The sequence below is a fragment of the Taeniopygia guttata genome, chromosome 1A (assembly GCF_048771995.1).
Source record: "Taeniopygia guttata chromosome 1A, bTaeGut7.mat, whole genome shotgun sequence".
Lineage (NCBI taxonomy): Eukaryota > Metazoa > Chordata > Aves > Passeriformes > Estrildidae > Taeniopygia > Taeniopygia guttata.
Window position 1 is genome coordinate 58,856,286 of NC_133025.1, and position 20,701 is coordinate 58,876,986.

At 40.6% G+C, this 20,701-nt stretch overlaps 1 protein-coding gene and 1 long non-coding RNA gene across 45 annotated transcripts in view; one reads left to right on the top strand and one right to left on the bottom strand.

Moving 5' to 3' along the window:
* SOX5 (SRY-box transcription factor 5) overlaps positions 1–20,701 on the top strand; it is a 612,816-nt gene that overhangs the window by 556,135 nt on the left and 35,980 nt on the right. For all 44 annotated transcript variants that reach the window (XM_072923570.1, XM_072923583.1, XM_072923589.1 and 41 more), the window contains one exon: positions 20,511–20,688. In XM_072923570.1, coding sequence (XP_072779671.1) covers positions 20,511–20,688 — 178 coding nt within the window. The remainder of the gene's footprint in view (positions 1–20,510; positions 20,689–20,701) is intronic.
* On the bottom strand, positions 4,694–20,504 carry LOC115493518 (uncharacterized). The gene is made up of 3 exons (XR_012053598.1): positions 18,401–20,504; positions 14,766–14,843; positions 4,694–14,190 (listed from the first exon to the last, which is right to left on the bottom strand). It is a non-coding gene; the product is annotated as an uncharacterized lncRNA (long non-coding RNA).

Here is a 20,701-nt window from a genome sequence, read left to right on the forward strand (position 1 = left end):
GTGTTCTTCCTTTTTGTTAGTGCCCTCTAGCATGCTGTCCATGTCCTTTATCATGTCAGGAAATATTCCTTGAATTGACAGTGGTGTCTTGTTTTTACCCTAACAGAAAAGCAGCACAGATTAAAAATAACCAGACGAATAAATAATACCATTGTCAGCTCAGTGCGATACATGTTCGAAGAGTGAGAGACTGGCTTGAAATCAGTAACTGCTGTGTTGATGACTCAAGCTCTAGGTTGTCTCTTCTCTCTCTCCTTGCTGTAGACTTTCTGACTACCTTTGGCTTTTCCTTGTCTTGGCCTCTTCTCTTAGAGCAAGAAATCACAAAGCTGTGCAGTACTTGATGGTAGATAGTTGGGTTTTGGGTTTTTTAAAAAGTGTTTGGTTTACCTACTTTGTGTATTTTATAAGACGGGGGGTCTTGTGTGTGGCTTGCAGCTTGTAGATCTCCCACACTTAAAATCTCAGGGTTGATTTTGTTCTCCTGTGGAGCAGGAGAGTTTCTCATGAGATCTAAGAGGCACAGTGTGTATTTTGTGGTCATTGCAGGACTCCAAGCCCTGCCATATCTGCTGGTAGCATTGAGCATAGCCATTTTTAACTGGCAGCTGTCAAGATCAGCTCTGTTCTCTCCTTTCTTTTATTGCTTTTTTATGTTTTTAGGTGTTCCAGTGCCTTTGGCTTGGAGTTCTGTAGGAGACAAACAGAACTTACTTTGCAAAGGCGGGGGGAAAAATGAACTAAAAAAGTGGGCCAAAAGGAAAGGAAGGGGGCTCCAAAAGGCTGTAAAATTGTGCAGAGTAAGTCCTGTACTGCATGCTGTTTTCAATCTGCTGTGTGCCAGTTGGAGGCTCTGAGAGAGTGCGAGAGAAAGAGAAGGGATAATGCTGAGAAATGATAGAGTGGCTGTGACCTCCACGCTCAGCCTGGAAATCCAAGACATTGATTTCACTTAGCATTCCTGCTGAGAGATCCGGTAGAGTTCAGCTGTAATAAAAGAACAAGGTTCTGTTCTAATGGTAATGGCGTATGACAGACATATCACTCTGTCTGTCCTCAGCACCAGGGAAGTGGGAGCTGCAGAGAGGGCACCTGACCTGCCTGGGCTGCTGTGCCAATGCTGCTCTGAGCTTTGAACCCTGCCTGGAAGCACAATTATTTATAATACTAAATGGTAAAGAAACCTTTATAGAGCCCACAGTAATTAGAAAAAGGCTTACACAATAGTGCAGTGGCCTGGCTCTGAAACACACTGGCAAATCCATCATAATGGCAGAAACTGAAGCTTATGTGTTGGAACTAAACACCTTCCTTGTTGTCTGTGTGGACCTTTCTTTGCTTTTTCAAAGCTTGTTTGTGTTCAACAGCTCCAAAAGTTTATTTTCTTTGCTGATTTTTCTTTATATTTAGCTTTCTTCTAACTGTCATCAGGGAATGTGTCTTGAGTTTCACAGACTTTTTTAAATTTTTTTTTTTTTTAAATCCCAGTAAGCAATTTGGTCCCTGAAGTTAGTTAGTGGTGATCTTTCTCACTCTTATTGTACATCAGACCTCCACAGATGAATAGTTAATGCCTCAGAATAGCTTTCAATATATGCTGTTCACTGAATCTCTATTTTCAGCCCACAGTTTACACTGGCACAGCTTTGGTAACTTGAGTGTTTGGAGACAAGGAGACAGCCTTACCTGAGAGTGTGTCAAGCTACTGGCAAACATCTAGGTCACTTCTGAAAAGCCATGGCTTTTTCTTCTTTTTGTAGTGTTAAAGTTAGCGTGCTGCTCTTTGCAAGGATTCTTCAAAGTCAGCCTCAGCAGCAGATGGAACAACTGTTGGCTCTAGAAATGCTGAGAATCATCAGGGGGAGTTTGCCAAAGATCATCCTTTAAGTCTAGTAAGACTTGAAAATGTCCCTGAAACTCCTCTAAGACCTTGGCAACTCCTGTTTTGGCAAGGCTTTTATCAGTGGCCCTCACCAGTGTTTGAACACTGTGCTGGACAGGCTGCCCTGGCATCTCCTGCCATGCTGCTCTCCTCTCAGCAGATGTGACCTGGAATAGTCAGATTTACTTCCCAGGGCTCTGTCTTTCAGGAAGCCTTGGAGTAGAGCTGCCATTATGCTGTGCTGCACACATTCTGTCAAGTTTTGGTTAGGAAGCCGAGCTGGTGTCGTACATTCTTCCAAGAAGAAATCCATGCCAGAAAAGCTGATTTAAGAAACAGAGCTAGTGGAGGCTGTCCAAAAGAAAAACGTGTGTGTCTTGCGGAAATGGATTTTAACACAGCTTCTTCCCAAGCAGTTTTAAAAACAGCCGGTATGCTAATCATACCATTCAAATTTACCAAGGCCTCCTCCACAGCCTGCTTGAAAGGCAACTAGCTTTGAAGTTTGCCAAATTGTGCTGGATTTCCAAAGTCTGTCTTAGGCACGTTTTGCCTTTGATTGTGTAAATGCCTACGTGCTGCCCTGTTGGCTGTTCGAGGTGCTTGCAGGCTCCCAGGCAGGAGACAGCAGGCAGAGGTGCAGATAAGGACTAGGCAGAATAACGTCCCAGCCCTCCTTGTGATTCATTTCAATACTCTTGCTTGCACAGGGCCATGCACAAGATAAAATAAGGTAATGTTGGTTGTAGACACTATGTTTGTCTGAACTGTGACCTGTCCCATGCTACCAGGACTCTCACCTGATAGCTCCAGTCTTCACTTCCTTCAGATCAGGTGCTTTACACCCTTGGATGAGGACAACAACTTCACCCCCACTTGTAAATGCTCAGGGCCCTGTTCATTCCTGCCTTTGTTTCTTCTTGTTTATGTGGCATGGATAAATATAGCATCTAGTGCCTGCATGCTGCAATATCCTGGCCCCTTCCATGTAACCTTTCAAGTGCAGTAATTCTGGAGTGAATTTCCAGTGCAGCTTGTAAATGTAGCTAAACGTTCCCCCTATTTAATGGAGCACAATGTATTATCTGTAGCATCTGCTGTAAAACAGGAGCAATTCAGTGTGAAATGTGGCAGGAGAGAATTCCTGGGCATTTTTAACTTTGTTGTGGCCTCAGCCCTAACCCTACTCACAGTTGTGTCTCCCATCGATGACAAGAGCACGCAGATTGTCCAAATCAATTCTTTTTTTTGTTCTATTCAAATACTTCTGGCAGTGATGCTGCCATTTGTTCCACAGTAGCACCTGGGAGTTGTGACAAGGAAAGGAAATGTGTTTCAGACAAACCAGAAGCAGCACTAAGCAGCTGGATATACGTAATCAGTTTCTCCTCAGCTGCAATATTCAGAGAAATATTGATCTGAATGTTTAACTGAAGAGGGTGCTTTAGTTTCACGTTATCTGATCACCAAAGTGACCAATTCTGATGGAATTTTCTTCATGTCACCTATGGGCAGCAATTAAATGGCCTGTGAATGTTTTAGTGCTTGTGCAGATTGGCCTTAAGATGGCCAGAGTCTCTCCAGAAGAGCTTCTTCTACTTTTGAGGGGTGCATGCTGATGGTGCTCTAGTTGCTGCCACAAGCACCAGCTGTGTCATGCGTCCTGCTTATGGAATGTGATGGACAGAAAGGGATCAAGGTGTTCTTGTTCCATTCTCATCCAGGGAAGGTCAGGGAGCTACAGAGTCACTTCGGACTTTCTTACCAAGTCCGTGTGACACCAGGGGAAAAATTAAGAATGAGAGCCTTGGAAAGGGGCATTTTAATTCAGACACACCATAAGCTATGTTACAAGGAAAGGTAAGTGAGCTGTGGGGAGCTGGCTGTAGATTTTCCTGTCCCAGGCAAAACTGATGATGGAACTACCTGGTTTTGGTACTAAAGCTTTCTTTATAAAAATGTAGTGGAAAAAAGAAAAATAAGACATCTGAAGGAAAGAAGAAAAAGGCCCTAAAACAGTTAAAAGGTCCTTAAAACTCATTGATATGATATTTCTGATTCTACTCCAGGCAAATTGTTAACTTGAACTTCGTTTTTGATGACTACCCTCAGCAGGCCTATGAAGTTGGGTGCATTTGTCTCCCTTTCTCTCATCTCTCCCTTTCATATGATGGTGCAGAATGTGGAATTTAATCCAGGGGAGATCTTGGGGGAAACATTAGTCCCCATTATGTGCACAGCTGCATCACTCACTTGCCACATGACTGTGACTGGCAGAAGCCTGGCTGAAAAGTGGACATACAGACTCCTTGTACCCTCAGAGCTGCTATTTGTAAACATGCTAAGGGAAAGCATCTAATTTAAATTAAAATTATAAAATTGCTGTGTACAGGTGATCAAAGGGCATGATTGTGTTGGAATGGGACAAATTCTTATCTCTGAAGAGCAGAGAAGAGGAACCTGTCTGAAACTCACCCATGGCACATGTTAGGCCCCATGTAATGATGGCAGTTCGTGTCCTGTTTAATGGCTGGAGAGCTCAGCACCTGCTGAATGCCTGTCCAAGCAACAGGAAATTAAGGCATCCTTATTTTCATTAGCGTACTGAGGTATTTTAGAACGAAGGACAGCAGTTCTCATTAAAGTGATGCAAGACACAGCATCCCTGATAAAACACTGGGGCTATATTTACAGAAGTTTTATCTCGAGCATTTGCAAACTCTTCTATTTTTGAGAGTTTCCAAGCTGGACACAATTCTTCATATGCCACTGATTAAAAAAAAAAAAAAAAATCCTTGCTAAATTAATCTATTAATCTTTTCAGCACCGGAATAACAATTAGCACTAGAATATTGTACATCAGTACATCCAAAACATTTTTCAGTGATTGCATTTCCTAATCCCCTTGCCAGAACATCAGATAGATCAGAAATAGCTGTAAGATAATCAAGGAAAAGTTTACCATACAGATGCAGTGATGAGTAGGGAGCTGTAAATTGAGACCTCATCTGTGCTATACTCTTTCTTCAGTCTCCTTATCCATTCTTGTAGTTAATAATTTTTACCTAGGAGCCTTTCTCATTTGCTGCCAATGCTTTTGACCCTAAATAGTAAAATGGGGAGTTGGTGACAGAATCTTTGAAGTTGTTTTCCTCTTCCTTGCTCTTCTGCCTGTATATGACATGCTAGCATATAAACAATGACTTTTTAAACCATTTGCTGGAGCACAGTGAAATGATGAGTATTAATGGACCTTCTTAAGGTGCTTTTCTAAAATAGCAAATGAGTTCCAAACAATAAAAGCAATCTTAATAGTAGTATCTAAACAACAGCAGCAGTAGGGCCTTGCGCAGCATTCTGCCTGCCTAGCAGCCCTCCTTACTTTTCTAAAAATAAATTAGATATGTGGAGGGGCTCCTAGGATGCTTTTTCAGATGAGCTGTCCACCGCTCTTCTTTGCTGATACTGTGTCTCTCTGGCACAAGCATGCCTCACCAGCAGAGCTGCCAGGCAATTAAACCTTGTCAGGCTCAGTTGGCACCTCTTACAGTGAAAACTCAGAAGAAAATACAATAAAAAAGGGGGGAAAGCCCTCCAAAACCTCCGAGGGCAAAACAAGAGTGAGATACACAAGTATCAAGCAAGACTGCTTTATTCCTGAGAGAGAGGTCCTCAGAAACCAGACAGGAGCAGCAGAGGTGTAAAGCAAAGTGGTAAAAAACATTCACTATGTTCTCTGCTGTTCTTTGCTGTTAATGCCTTCTGAACCTGATGTAAATAAATAAAATTGGTGGGGTTGGCAGCAGGCATTAGCTCTCATTAGTTTTGTGTAGATGATCCCCATTCAAACTGAACACCAAGAAATTCCAGCAGGCACTGGAGGTTGTTTCCAGAAACCCTCAGTGCTCAGGGGTGCTGGGATCTGGCATTGGGTTTCTGCTCAGTGTCTTACCTGTTACTTAGAAATACCTGAGCATTAACTTCTCAGGAGCTTTTTTTGACAGAACCACCCTTCTTCTGTCAGTTGGAATAAAGAGCTTGGATGAGAAAGAGCAAGAAGAGACTGGATTAGTCACAAATAAGAAAACAGTGTCACAAAGCCAAGGGTTTTTAATGCCACTGAGAGAGCTGTTGAGCTGCTGGTGCCAGTTGTCCACAAAGTCCTAAAAACAGCAGTAAAAGGGCTTTAGGAGAGCATGCAATCTGGAGCTGCATAATGCAACAGAGAAAAAAAATTGAATTTGCTGGTTGCAGTGGTTTTTGCTGATACTTCTTTCAGTTGGGTGGCCTTGGTCTGTGGGAGGAAGAGTTAAAAAATATTTAGCAGAAGGTCTTTATGCTGAAGAAGGGGAACCAGCCATGAGGAGAAATACATAAAGTTCATTCTTCACTGTGCAGCAGCGCTGAAAAGATGGGGAGCCAATATTAGCTGTAAGTTAAATATAGATAACAAACCAGGGAGTTATGCGAATATCAGATTAATGTATAGTTTCCTTCAGAATGTGAAATTCTTATTAAAGGTAGTCCTTTATTCCAGAGACTTGTTTTTTCAGACTCTGGGCTATTAAGAGTCCCTGAATCAAGGGATGTGTTTATTCCAGGAGCACAGGCTTGTGCAGGTGATGGCAGTGTAGCAATGTACCCGTCCCATGGATTAGGAGGAAGCTGGAAACAAAGCAGAGAACTCTCACTCTCCGAGAGACTTCCAGAAAGGAACCGGGCCCTTCCCATCAGGAATTAAACCTTCCCTTTTGCAGCTTCAGATCAAGTGTTTGAGCGTTTCACTGTGTGTGTCAGTAGCCAGAAGAAAAGTGCAGAGGCTGTATTGGCAGCCTGGGTAGTGAACAGCAGCAGAGCCACCTCTTACCAAATGCACAACTACTTTTCAACACAGGAAGGAAATGTCTGAGGTGATAGAATGAAGTTCCAGTGTGATCAGTCTGACAGCCCCCAGAAACTGCTTGTTTTGTCTGCAGAAGGTGGTTTGTATCCATGCTACATGCTGGATTTGAAATTAGCTCCTCTTGACATGTTCTGACAGAATGCAATTCAAAGGAAGCAGCAGAGAAATACCTTTTGCAGTAAGGATTCCTGTACCCGCAGCTAAATGATAATCACGTAACAAGGGAGCTACAAAAATATTTTAATCTGAAACATTTTAATCTCTAATCCCTGGTAGCTGTGGGTATCTGAAGAGAAGCAAAATTTAGTAGCAGAGTGGAAAAATCTGTTTTATTTTCAAATTCAACAAGTCAGTTTCTTTTAGATTAGTATTAACTTTAGATTTATATGAAGTGCTTGGCAACTGTTTCTTTCAGGTTTCTCAGAACTACATATTTTTTGTACAGAATGCAGTTTGAACTGTTCAGTGTAAAATGAGCTGTTGCAAAAGAGGGACTCAAACATTATGTGGAAAGCATCACTTTAGAGTACACATATTTTTCAAAGCAGTGTGGCTACCTGTTTTGATTTCATAATGTAGCTTTCTTAAGGTCCAAGGTCCTGAAGTCTTGTGAGTATGTAAGAATCTCATTTAAAAAAAAAATCTCACGTTGTCATGCCTGAAACTTGAAGATTGATATAAATGTGTCTCAAAGGCTTAGAGAGCAGCTAAGGAAATTAATCTATGAGTTACTTTTTTATTAAAGTGGGATTAATTTTCGGTTTCAAATGATAGATTTCATCTTGACAATTCTGCTAAAACATAAATACCTCACAGCAGAATTAGACTTTCTAGTAGAATCTCCCAGTAAAAGTGTTTCAGTAGTGTCCAGAGAGAAAATTCAGGAGTATCTGAAGAACATCAGAAGCGGACAAGCTGATGAGACAGGCTCTAACGTATGAAACTGGTTTAAAATTTCACTCTTGATCACATGTCCTTATCCATTGATACTGTCAGACTGTGAATTCCAATGTGTACGTTTTGTGCTAATGAATGAGTTTAGTTTCTGTTTGTTTCATTTCAAGTTGCTACATTTTTCCTTGCTGCTTTTGAAGAAAAGATAAGCTATTGCCAGAACTGGTAAAAAAAAAAAAAATATTAGGAAAACAGTAAAAGTGTTTGATAAAAGATTTCTGAGTATCTTGGCAGTGGAGTGCATGGAGAAAAAAATCATGTCTCTGATGGGAGCAGCGCAGAGGAAGTTTTTCAGTTTTGAATCATGATGTTACAGAAATATTTTAACTTAGAGGTATTTCATAAGTTATTAGTGTTCCTCCAAGTTTCCTAGTGGCTGTGCCAGCACCTGCTGATGTGTTGGAAGGCTGTGTGTGTGTGTGTGTGTGTGGAGATGGAGCCCAGGAGTCTGTCCTGGGCTCTCTCTCTCAGCTGACGTGCTGGACAGTGACAGCTCATGTCAGGATCAGCCACGCTAGTTATGTGAGTCCCAACCCAGCAGGAGCTGCTTGTTGACAAACACAGCCCAGCCTGATGTCCTCATGGGAGAATGGGCACGGAAAGCTCTCCAGAGCTGGGTGCATTTATTCATCTCCAGAGAAAGCTGTGAAGCAGTGTACCACAAAAGGAAGTAATGCAGTGGCAGGCTTAGTAAAGCAGCTTTAATTCAGAGTACAATTAGGGAGAAAACAGATGTATGTAGCAATTCTGAAGAGCATTTTTGTTGTGTGGGTTCTTATGAATTTCTTTCTTTCCAAAGGTAGCTCTCTCTCAGGGGGAGCAGTCATTCCAGGTCACTGATTATTTTTATCTTTAGCCATGCTGAAAGCTGTATAGGCTTCAGGTTACAGCTGTAAGTTAATATATTTTGAATTTAGCTTGTTGGTTGCCTTGGTCAATCTTGAGTTCTGCTAATCTAAACTCCTGGCTTTTTTCTGTCTTGCTTGCAGATCAGAATGACCCCTTTTTGCCTTATTTCTAATACTCTTAGTCTTCTCTAAAATTATCTTCTTTCCCTTTCTGGGTACTCTCCTCCTAATTTCAAATGTCTACAGAAAATAGAATCTGCAATTAATTAATTGAAATTAATTAATTTATCTCTATTTGCTTATTATTTGTTATGAATAAGTGAATAGTCTGCCTTCAACATTTTCTGTAAAGGCACAGACCAAACTTGGGGTCAGGAAAATTCAGCGCATACATACACACAGACCTTGTGCACACTCACACACACACTAAAGCTGAGGTTAAAAAAAGTCTCACATTTGGTCAGCTCTCAGCAGTTTCAGCGGGGTGACATCAGCAATCCCAAATTGATGTGGTATGTCCTGCTACTGCCTTTCCTGTGCCGCTGTTCCTCACCCCCAAACGATGGTGGCTCAGTGCTGGCTGGAAGGATTCCCATGGTGGTATCTTTTGGGACTCACTTTGTAAATCCCTTTGGGCTCAAGCAGAGCAAAATAATGCTGTATAAATACATGTTATTACTGGTGACGAGATAAAATTATCTAATGCTTACCAAGTGCCCCAGTGTCTTGTCTTGGTGATAATTAACTGGTGACATACACATTGAGTCAGTGCTTTAGGATTTATGCCCAGAATAAGTCACAGTAACATAGCAGCTTTAGCATAGGAGAAAAAGGCAAAGGGGTTTTTTTTTTCCCTTTTTTTTTTTTTTTTTTTGGCTAAGATATGAAAACTGCCCATGGCTGGCCCTGTTCAGAAAAAGCGAATCAGTCTCTTAGAATTCTTTTTTTAAAGATGTCAACTCCCTCTCATACACTTCTCTGAAGACAAAGAATGTCTTTACATCTGTATTGAAGTCATCACTGAAATAAAAGGAGATCTGTAGACATCAGCTATAAATCATTACGAAATAGCTTGTGGGTAACCTTTGACACAGTTGAACCTACTTGACATGAGCTTGAGCTGAATTCACTGCCTTCAGTGAGGCCAGCAGGTGGACTGGAGGTCTCTTCTCTCTCTCTGTTTCTCTTTCCATCTCTTACAGTGTCAGCTTCTGGGAGGTGAAAGTGCTCTGGCTGAATGACAGAAACACATTTGGATGTGTTCTTAAATAGGCATTTGTTTTATGCCTGAAAATAATAGGTTGGTCTTAATAGTGTGGTACTGGGGGATTTTAAAGGTATTTTGTGAAGCAGTTGTCAGCATTACAAAAACTATTTTAACCAATTGTTTAAGCTTGACGAACAGCATGGAGTACCTATTGTGTGTGGTTGCATGCGTGTTCTCCAGAATTAACAGGGAAGGGGTAGATAAAAATCTGCCTAATTTTGCATAATAGAATTTTAGCTTTCCTGTGATCTGACTTCAAATTCCTGCTGAGTTTCTACAGTGTAACAAAAATACTAGTTTGCTGTTGTTAATTTTAATTTCTAAGATGCAAGGTTTTAAAAGGAGCTGAAAGTATTCAGCATCTCATAGGGACAAACTATGAGTCTTACTAATGAATCCAGCAATTAGTGGTTCATTTTGCCTACCAGCAATTTGGCCCCAATACTGGTCCTGATGGTGATTTCATTTCTGCTAGTGTGAATCAGGAATAGGATCTGAAGTCTGTCCACCAAGGGGGGGCTGAATACTTCTTCAGCACTCTTCTGCTTCTATTCTGTATTCAGCAGCAAATAGTAATAAACATAGGTAGGGACAATTTGAGTGGATATAGATATAGATAGAAATATATAACATCAAGAGTAGTTCCTAAACTTAAAGGGTTGCAAATGGTGGTGTTGCCATGCACTTTCATAAACATGTCTGATGTGTGCCCAGTTTGCATAGAATAAATCCTCCATAGGTGAAAGGTTGTCTTGTCTCCAGTTTCGTGAGAGTTGAGACAAAGGGGTGACCCTTTGCTTTCTGTATTCGTGCGCTTCTGTGCAGATCACTAGAATTGATATTTGGCAATATTTTGTGGTAACTTCACAAACATGTTAGTGGCCATGTACAGAAGGTTAGATAAGGAGTGGCTCACTCAAATTCACAGAGAACATTTGTTGTCAAGTCAGGAACTGAACCTGAGTCTCTCTGGCATGACCTAAAGGGTCAGCAATTGAAAAAAGGCATGGCTGCAACTCCTAGCCATTCCCAATAGATGTTCTCTCAAGTGGTTGACCCCTCATATGGGATCATGGATGGGGTACAAATATTAAACAAATTCTTCTGTGAGTGCAGTATTTACTGAAGGAGCATGTGTTGGCTTGCAACATTCCCTACAGTACCTTAAACTCCCCCCAGTTTCTGCAGCTGCTGATTAGGTTTCATCTTGCTGCTAAAAGGAGATGAAACATAAAGAGACCTGGAAGGATCAAGTGTAAAATCATTTTGATTTTAGTGATCTGTTATGTTTTTAATAGCATGCAAACATTAAAGACAAATGAGCTTTGTATTGATAGTTTTCCTTTGACAAGCTATTAGTTGGAAAAACAAATTGTCAGGCAGGTCATATCTACAGTTGCAAAACATAGCTTGATGTTTTTGTTGCAATTGTGTGTATCTGTACATAAATACAATGTGTTCTCTTTGCACTACATATTTGTAGGGCTGTACTTGCTGTCTCTCTTAGTGAAAAATCTACCTAGGCTGTATAGAGATAACCAAAGTCAGAGAAAGCACAGGTGTTTTTTGAAAAGGAATTTCTTAGCCCCCTGCCAGTTGTCCAAGCTGTTTGAAATCTCTTTTCTTTCAAGGTCTTTGGACTTGTTTCTTCTAAAGTTTTTAACAGCTGGGTTTTTTTTTTTTTTTTTTTTTTGTTTTTTTTTTTGGGTGGGGGAGGAGTTGGTTTTGTTTTGTCTTTTTTCACCCTGAATCTTAGCAACTGTGAGCATCTCTGCCTGTCCTGCCTGACAACAGCAGGATGAAGGGTCTGTTGCTAATTTGTTTTGATATGGTTCTCTTTGGTCTGTATTCTTTTTGAAATTAATTCCTTTTGCAGGTGTGGGGTTAGAGGTGGTGGTGTGCCCCCAGCGAAAGTGTCATCCACCACAGAGAGGAGGGGAGGCTTTGATCAGTGTAGCTTCTGTTTTCTTGTTGTTCCTTTAAAATGTACCAGTTTGTAATGCTGTTTGGCTTTGCAGGTCCTTGTTTTATTTCCTTCCAAGTCTTTCCCCATCCTTTCAGGTTTGTAGTTTTTATTGCTGTTCATTCTGCGTAACATTTACTGGGGATTATTCCTCGGAAGGTGGTGACTTGAGGTTCAGTTTAGGCAGCAACAAAATCCAATCCAATGTCTATTTCCACTTTTTAAACAGCCTTATTCTAGGTGGAAGAGGGAATTAATAAGGACACAACTCCACATGTTCAACCTTCTGGGTTTCATTGGGACAGACTTACGCAGAAAGGATTTAAAAATGCAAAACTAACTGGGGCACAGACCACTACAGTTTCTACCCAGGACAACTTCGGGAATAGACAACCACAGATCAAACTGTCTGACCTCTGTCTACTTTCTTTGCAACTTGTTTTGAAGAAGCTGGACATTTTGGGAGGTTCAGTACAGTATCAAAGGAACTCCCAAACACTGCTCTGATGAAGAGTGGCCCTGCTCTTCCTTCTGACTCAGCTGTTGACTCACGGTGTGAGATTAGACAAATCATTTAGCCGCTTTGTGCCTTATTCTTCCCAGTTGTAAAATAAGGCAAAAGCTTTCAGAGTAATTATGAGCTCCAATTAATTAATATTTCCTATGATACACTGGAGAAATTATTTTTTTTTTCCCCTCTTGTACTTTACTGGTTGCCATGTATTTCAGTGGGGGCAGTTTGGGAGAAGTAGTCTTCATAGGAAGAATATTTTCCCTTCCTTTGCGCCATGATTTTGTGATCCTCTCTAAGGATTTTTACCCCATGTGATGTGATTTTCATGGTTAAAATTGTGAAAACCAGGTTGTCATCTTCCCCTGCAGATTTGCAGTGTCTGCATCAGTCCTGCTGACCTGTGCCTAAATCATTCCTCCAGCTTAGCCTCTGACCTAAGCACTTCATTAATGACATTGTATCAAATAAACAGGTGGAGCAGTGATGTGAGAAATTCAGCTGAACAACAGTTAGATGCAAAATGCTAACAGCAGGACCCAGGTTTGGCATGAGGCACAGACAAGGAGAATCCCAAGTGATTAGTCTTTCTGCCCTGCCTCAAGTTTTATCTTTGCTCAACATGGACCCTTCTAATTTCAGGACCAACCCAGCAAGATTTGCTCAGAAGCAGTTTCACTGAGCGTTTTCTGTATATGAGGCTGCTGAGTTAAATTTTCACTCACTCTAGAGATGCATAACGGGAAGGAGGTTTTCCATTATGAGATGCAAGTAAATGCTTAAAGCTCTTCATTCCTACAGTACTGAAAACCTTAGTGGGTCCTCTCAGCCATGTGGTGAGCAGCTCTCACTTCTGCTGGTTCCAGTCAAACAGAAGAGCAAATGCTCAATTAGAAGAATAATGGTGATAGGACTAAGTAATTTAGCTGGATTGGGAAAAGCATCCATAAGTCATCAGCCTTCCCTAGAGGATGGTGTGACTGAAAACTCGTGTTCAAGGAAAATGAGCCTAGAACTCTCATACTGGCTGCTTTCCTCAAACACATTGTGCCATTTGTCTGTGGAGATTACTAGCAGGGTTCACAAGGATGGTTGGGCATTTTGACAGCCCAAAGGCAGCCAGAAGCTGCAAGTGTGGTTTGGAGGATATGTCTCTGAAGATTTGTGAAACTAAACAAATAATTTTTGGTAAACACATACCAGGCTGTTCATTCTGCTCAGCTGCATCTTCTGGTCTATTCTCTTGGCCAAGCAGCCTTGTGCTCCCTCCACAGGACCCCAAAGGGCAAGGTCCAAGTGCAGTCTTTCCTGAAGACCTTTAAAGAGTTGCTTCTGTGTGCAGAGGTCTGACCAGATGCTGCACAAAAGGAAGGCCTTTACCCCAGGTCATCTCTGGATAGACTTTGAAGAGCAGTTCTGTAGTTTTCTCCCTAGACACTGCTTTTAGGCTGCCCTGCAACTGAAACATCCCACTCTTCGATGTCTGGGACAGCAGAAGGACTAAAGTGATCCTGGAATTTTGTGGTTTCTTCTCTGTTATTTGAGCCGCTGTGTTCTGTGCCTGACAGGACAGGTACTGTAGAGTGAGTGCTGTGCCATGCAAAGCTGTGGGCTGAGAAGGAGTCTTCCATCTCATAAACAGGTCATCTTGCATGCTCCTCTTTAGTTCCTTCTATATCTGTTTGGGAGTTCTGCATACAGCTTTGGGAAACAGCACTACTAAATACAAAGTGAAAACCACCCAGCAGCCCTCTGGTTTTTACTGTGACAACATGCAGAGCAGACAGAATCAGAGCTTGGGCTTTTCAGGGCAGCAAATTAGTCTTTATGGTGGCTGACTTAATTCCTGAAAACTACACTTCCTGTAAAGAAAAAGGAAAGAGGAAGATGTTAGGGATCTCTCTGAGAGGAAGAAACCCTCTCTGTCCCAGGTGCTACAAAACAGAGTCACTTACGTTCCTGCACCACTTTTCTCCATGAACAAGAATGGAGACTGTGCAATAATCCTCCTGGTGTATAAATCACCCTTTGGGAGTAATTTATTCGTTGAGTAGTTCCTTATATGCAGAGCAGAGAACAAAAAGAGTATTTGTCACAAGTGTAAGGCAGCTCAGTTACCCCCTTTGTTTTGTGTCCCATGAATAAGAGTATTTGGGCAGTGTCAGTGAAGTACTAACTTGGGTTGGATAACATGCCCCGAGTCCAGAAAGTACCTGTCTCCTGGGGGAAGCTACTTGAGGAAAAAGTACTAATTAAAGCAACAACATTAAAAAAAAAACCCAAAAAACAAACAAACAAAAAAACCCCAAAACAACACCATTAAAAAAAGAAGCTGCTCTGGGTATAGAAGAAAATCCAGGCAGAGATCTTTCTGCTCCATCACAGAAGTAAAGGTTTGTGCAGAATCAGAAGGAAAAAACACCATTGTTCCTCATACCTGCCCTCATCCTTCTCTTCAGTGCCTTCTCCTTTCTAACCACAGTCTAGTCATGCCTTCTGCTTTTGGTGCTGAAACCTGTGGGCAAGATTGCAATGAAGTGACTTCTCTGAACCTGAAGAATAATTCTGTTGGGTTTATTACAGTATCATAACCAAGATGCCTCGTTTTATGTCTTGTATGTGTTTTTCTACATGGTTAAATTTCCACCTTTGCAGGAAGGGACACATTATTCTTAATCAAAACTTGAGAATGTGGCAGGAGGAGGTACAGCTGCAGATGAGCATTATCTAATTCACCCATCCTGTCATGTGAACATCCCTGCTTAATTTAATACAATTATTTCATCAGTGAGGATAATATCAGCAGCATGATTCATTTATACAACATGTTTCACAACTGCCTTTACTTCTTGGCTTCTTATTATCACTACGGATAATTTCACCCATGAGTGGCTTCAGGAGAAGGGGAGAGGATGTGAAGGAAGCTGCCAGTGTCTTTGTATGAGTGTGTGGACAACTGTAGTCTTGAGGCACACTGATTCCAGAGGATTTTCTTTGCATCTCTGCTGTTGTACCTCGGTTCCTTTTTTCAGTTAGACATTTTTGGATAAGCAGGAGTCTGGATAAGCCACTGAGTGGCTGCATTGTTCAGTGGGCAACAATAGCATCATTGTCTTCTGCCCCAGACATGGCAGTAAGTGCTCCATATTTTGCATTTCTATTGAAATTAAGATCTCCAGGAAACAGAACCAGGGTGGGGGAATGAGGCTTTGTTTCTGTTGAGGTGGCAGAGGCAATCTTGTAGAAATCCCCCTCCCTGTTTTCTTATTTCTAACTCATTTGGCTGTAATTTGTACTGTCAAGGTCATTTAAATAGGCAGCAAGACGTGGTGAATGTGTTCCCAGAGGTCATGAAAAGCCTCTTTAGCAGAGCAGGCTGGGCTGTGCTTAAGCCAGGTCATTTAAGCACACTTGTATTGCCAGTCAGATGATACCCAGAGCAGTTCATGATTTTGTAATAAACCTTGCAACCTGGACTTCCAGCATGTGCCACAGTGGGATCCAGCACTCAGGTGTAAATGACAGTACAATAATTCAGTAACTATATTTTAACAGTGCATTAACTTTAAAATATGTGCAAAGGAGTGAGATTATCAAATCCTAATGAATTGTCTGTGTTCTTCACCACCAGCCTCATCCCCCCTTTCTCATTCTCTGAGACTGGTTCATTCATGTGGGCTATCAGTCTTTTATTCAGCTCTTGTGGTTTAAATAGTGCCATTTTTAATAAATGGTTTAGAGAGTTTCTTCAAATCAGATTTTATCCCCTTCTTTTCCCATATCTATTCTCCATAGAGATGAATTAACCTTTTATCCTAGGAGGAAGTAAATAGAAACAACATGATGGAAAGATTAGAAAAGACATCATTTCAGCCAACTATTTCAATGCTGGTGACTGCGAGTCAGAATTCCTGGGTCTGTCTGAAGCTCTGCCAAATCCCTTCCTTTTCCCTCTCTTTCAGTTTTCCTCCCATGTTAATAAGCACTTTGTGTTAACCTATAGTATTTTACCCTTCCAAAGGACCATGCAAACCTTATAAAAGCAGTGTGATCCGCACTCAACTTGCCACCAGCATTTCTGTTTGTGTGGCATGTCAGACCTTTGAGATTTTCTGTGTCTGAAGTTTAAAGTGTGACAGCTTGGAGTTAAACTAATCCAGGTTGAATGAAGCTACAAAAATACAGTTCTTGAATATTATATTTACCCTCCAAATTCCGGTGTAGGTGGAAGGATCTTTCTCTCCTCAAATACAACCTGGGAAAAAAACTAGAGGAAATCAAGGATTTAAAGTTCCCTGAATTCATTTTTTGGTTAATGAATCTTCCAGTCCTGGGAAGCAAATCAGTTCTTCGTAAAGTAGCAACTGTTGTGACACAGCTGTAATACAGGGGAGGAGAATCTCTTTGCCAATGCTTTTCTTTCTGTGGGTACATTTTATTAGCCCCTCTTCCTGTGTTGTCTTTGCTTATGCTTTATTCTCTACATTTATTTTGTGTGTATGTGTATTGTGTTTTGTAAGACAAATGTGCTACTTTTAAAGAGGCATTTCATAACCTTTAATCAAAATCATATTTTATTTTCATAATCTGTGTTTATATTATTACAAGCCTTTTGGGTATTAATGTCTTCTAGTCTCAGCATTAATGTTTTGGCTGATATATAAATAAATGTTTGACTTTAACTCTTTAAAAAATCCTGGCTTTGGGAAAAAACCCACCTTATCAATGTCATCTTAGAATAGCTGTATTTCAGAAAAAGGCAGGGACCTATGAATGCTTTCTCTAATAAAACTGAGTGCAGGGAGTAATTCTAGATTCTGCATAGATCCACTGCATAAAATCAAATCCCCTGGCTTTTGAAAGATACCATCTACCTGAAGTGAAGATGCTACATGTGGACTTTATCTTTTATGTCTCTTACTTGCCCAAGCAGTCTGGCATAATTGGGAAAATTCTGTTAATCTGTAATGTGGCAGAATGTTAGCTGAGAGATTTTATAGTTAAAGGTAGACTAGCATCTAATTCTTATTGGGGTTACACAGGCGCAGATCAATAATGAAGACAGTACAGTTCTTGATTTAAGCTGGAAGAGCAGAGGATTCTGAATTTATGGCTGCAGAAAGGGAAAAGTGTAAAATGTTTCACTGACTAGGAGTGAAGATCCTAACAGTCATCTTCACACTTAACACAATTGTATATTATTACTTGTCCTCCAGATATATTTTAGAGTCCTTTGAAATAAATCGAACTATTGTAAAGGAAATTACTGAAGTTATTACCAAATCGTGATGCAATGTAAGATTTTTAATGCATTTGACTTCCAGCGAGGATTTGAGAATGCTCTTTGAAATAAAAATTAAGTAAAAATGTTATGAAGACCAAACAGTGAAGCAGTACCATTTTGTAAATATATATAATAGCTGAAAATTGTTTACTTATCCTTCTTTATGAGAACCAAGCTTCTGTGACCTCCAATTAATTTACCATTAGCCTGAACACACAATGAAAGTGAATGAAGGGGCAATTTGGAATGACATTTATCAGCTCTGGAGCTGTCAACTTGTATTATTTCCACAAGCCCTTCTATTTCTTGGCTTCAGAGAGGGCTGTGCTGACTTGAATGAAGAGGAGCATTCTTACTACCAAAAATAGTTGCAACACAAGCAGCCTCATTGCTTGATGCCTACAATGGGGAAAAAACACCTCCTCTCTTTCTAACTTGCATTAAACGAGATCAGAACCGCCCTTGTATAGTGGACTTGGACAGGACCTTGCCTTCACACCAGGTTAAGAAAAAGAGAACAGAAGAGCTGAGAAAAGGGAGAAGAAGCAAGAGGAGGGAAGGAAATAAGCTTTTAGGCAAAAGGACAAGACTGAAAAAACCTTTCAGGATGGGGATGTAGGTTGGAACCCACACTGCCTTTGCAGTGGGTGAGAACCATTCCCATCAGGATTAGCTGCTGCTCCTCCTGAGCTGGTGCTGCTCTCAGTCAGATTTCTTCTGGGCAGAGAGCACATTGCAGCTTTCTGCACCATATCTGACAGGGATCAGCCCCTTTTGGTGAGACTTACCGCAGAGGTCAAGAATCCAATGTACATGGAAACCAAAGCCTCTTGGACTGAGCTGAAACAAGTCTGTGGGCAGGCTTGCTTTGCTTCTCAGGCTGTCTTCCAGATAAATACATGGCTTTGCTATTTAGGGATCCTTGTCTGGCGCAGGGTTGCTGTGTTTGTTTGGTTTGTTTGCTCATTTGTACTTAAAACATTTACACAACTACCTCAGTACTGATTTCACAACATTATAGTTGGACTGTTGTGAGACTTCTTTATTTTTTTATTGAAATCAGGGGAGCAACAAAGCAAGTCCCCTTCCATTTGGCTGATATTTTATTTTATTCTAATTTTATTTTGTATTCTAATACAATGGATTTGTATTTCTGTAAAGTAACAAATCCCTTCTAAAAATATTGAATATCAGTTTTACTGGTGACATTTTTAACCCTGCAGCCTAAATCTCCTAGATCAACAGAACTCTGCCATCTAGGTACCTAATTCACTTCTGAGAGTATAGTATGTAGGCTCCTAAGGCAATTCTATGTACTGATTTTTTTTTTTCCTATTTATTTTATGTACAAGTTGCCTCTAGGATGGCTTCAGCATCACTTTAAGGATGACAGCTTTGTCCACTATGCCTCTGATAATGTTTATCTGCTATGACTGTCACAAAATTGTGTAGAAATATAACCAAATGTAGAAATATAATCCAATATAACAAAGGTGCTTTTCTCAGAGGCAATGGAAAAGTTGCATGACAGTGCTTTGCAGAATTGTCTTTATGTTTGGAGACATCTACATAATACTTCCACGAGCAATAGGCAGCTGTAAAATTTCTTCTTTCCTGCAGCACACCCCCTGTGTGGAAAGGAATCACTGTTACATGATAGTTACAGAGACTTTGATGGTAGCAGTAAAACACTCAAACACAAAAAACAAACAAACAAAAAAACACAAACCAAAACCGAAAAGCTGAGTGTAATCTCACTCAGCTTTGCATTGTTGTAAGTAAGTCAGGAATAATACTATAAAACTAAACGTACTTACAATTTAGGGAGACCAGAATAAGTTTCTTCAGTGCCTAGAGCTAGAACCCAGTTGTCTGATGGAGCACATCTCTGAGCTAAAGGATGACTTTCCTAAGTCACAGTGTCAGGCAAGAGCCAAGCTATTATGTGATGATTTGATCTAATATCACATCCATTAGTTCTGCTTATTTAAAGTCAGTTAAAATCACTTCTAAAATGTTCCCCTTGTTGAAAATCTTTTTTTCCCTTCTCTGTTAGGTCTTTTTTTTTTCCTTTTTTCTTAATGTATTTTAATTTGGTTGAACAAAAATACATTACGTGGCATTTTAATGTTTTTATAGCACTGTCTGTCACTCTTGTCTGCAATCAAGCTAGGTTTTGGAATAATTCCATTACCTTGCAAAGATGTCACCCAATCTTTCTATTTTCACATAATAATAATAATTGTTGTAATCTAGAAGTTCAGCTTTTCAACAGATAAAACATCTAGGGGCATGTGCAAAATTACCCAGGTTATTGTCTCAGGTTTTGTTAGGGTGGAAGAGAAGTATTTATTTCCTATGGTGTTTTTGTGTTTGGGATTCTAAGTCTGGGAAGTTCAGGGGAAAATACAAGTTAAAACAAAAGCTAAAGAAAAGGCACCCAAAAAAACCCCAAACAAAAACCCAAAAAACATTTAAAAAAACCCCAAATGAACCCCCATTCACTTGTTTGCCCAGCTTGGCTTGTGGTGGTTGAATGTTAAGTGAAGGTGGTCTTCAGTTTTTAATTCATTAATGAATATAAGATTCAAAATAAAATATAACTGTAAAATTGCTCTTTATTTTCATGATAGAGGCAAATGTCTTGTTGATGGGAATAATTTCTTCAGAGACAGTGCAAATGGATGATGTTCTCTGATCATGTCACACTAATTTTCCAGTTTATCAGTCATTTCAGTTCCAAACTAGAGTGACAAGGTGGTATCACATTTGATCTTCGTGTACGTAATACAAGCTCTCAGGTTTAGGAGTTCATGAGAGCTGAAGCCACTGCCTTCGCTCGGGCAGAGCTGTGCCAGTAGCACTGTGGTAACATTCTTTTCTCCTCTGCTTTCACAGGATGAAGTGGCCCAGCCTCTGAACCTTTCAGCCAAGCCCAAGACATCTGATGGCAAATCTCCCACATCACCCACCTCTCCTCACATGCCAGCTCTGAGAATAAACAGTGGGGCCAGTTCACTAAAGTCCTCCGTGCCAGCAACATTAGCGAGTCCTTCGGCCAGAGCCAATGCAATAGGTGAGCTCAGCCC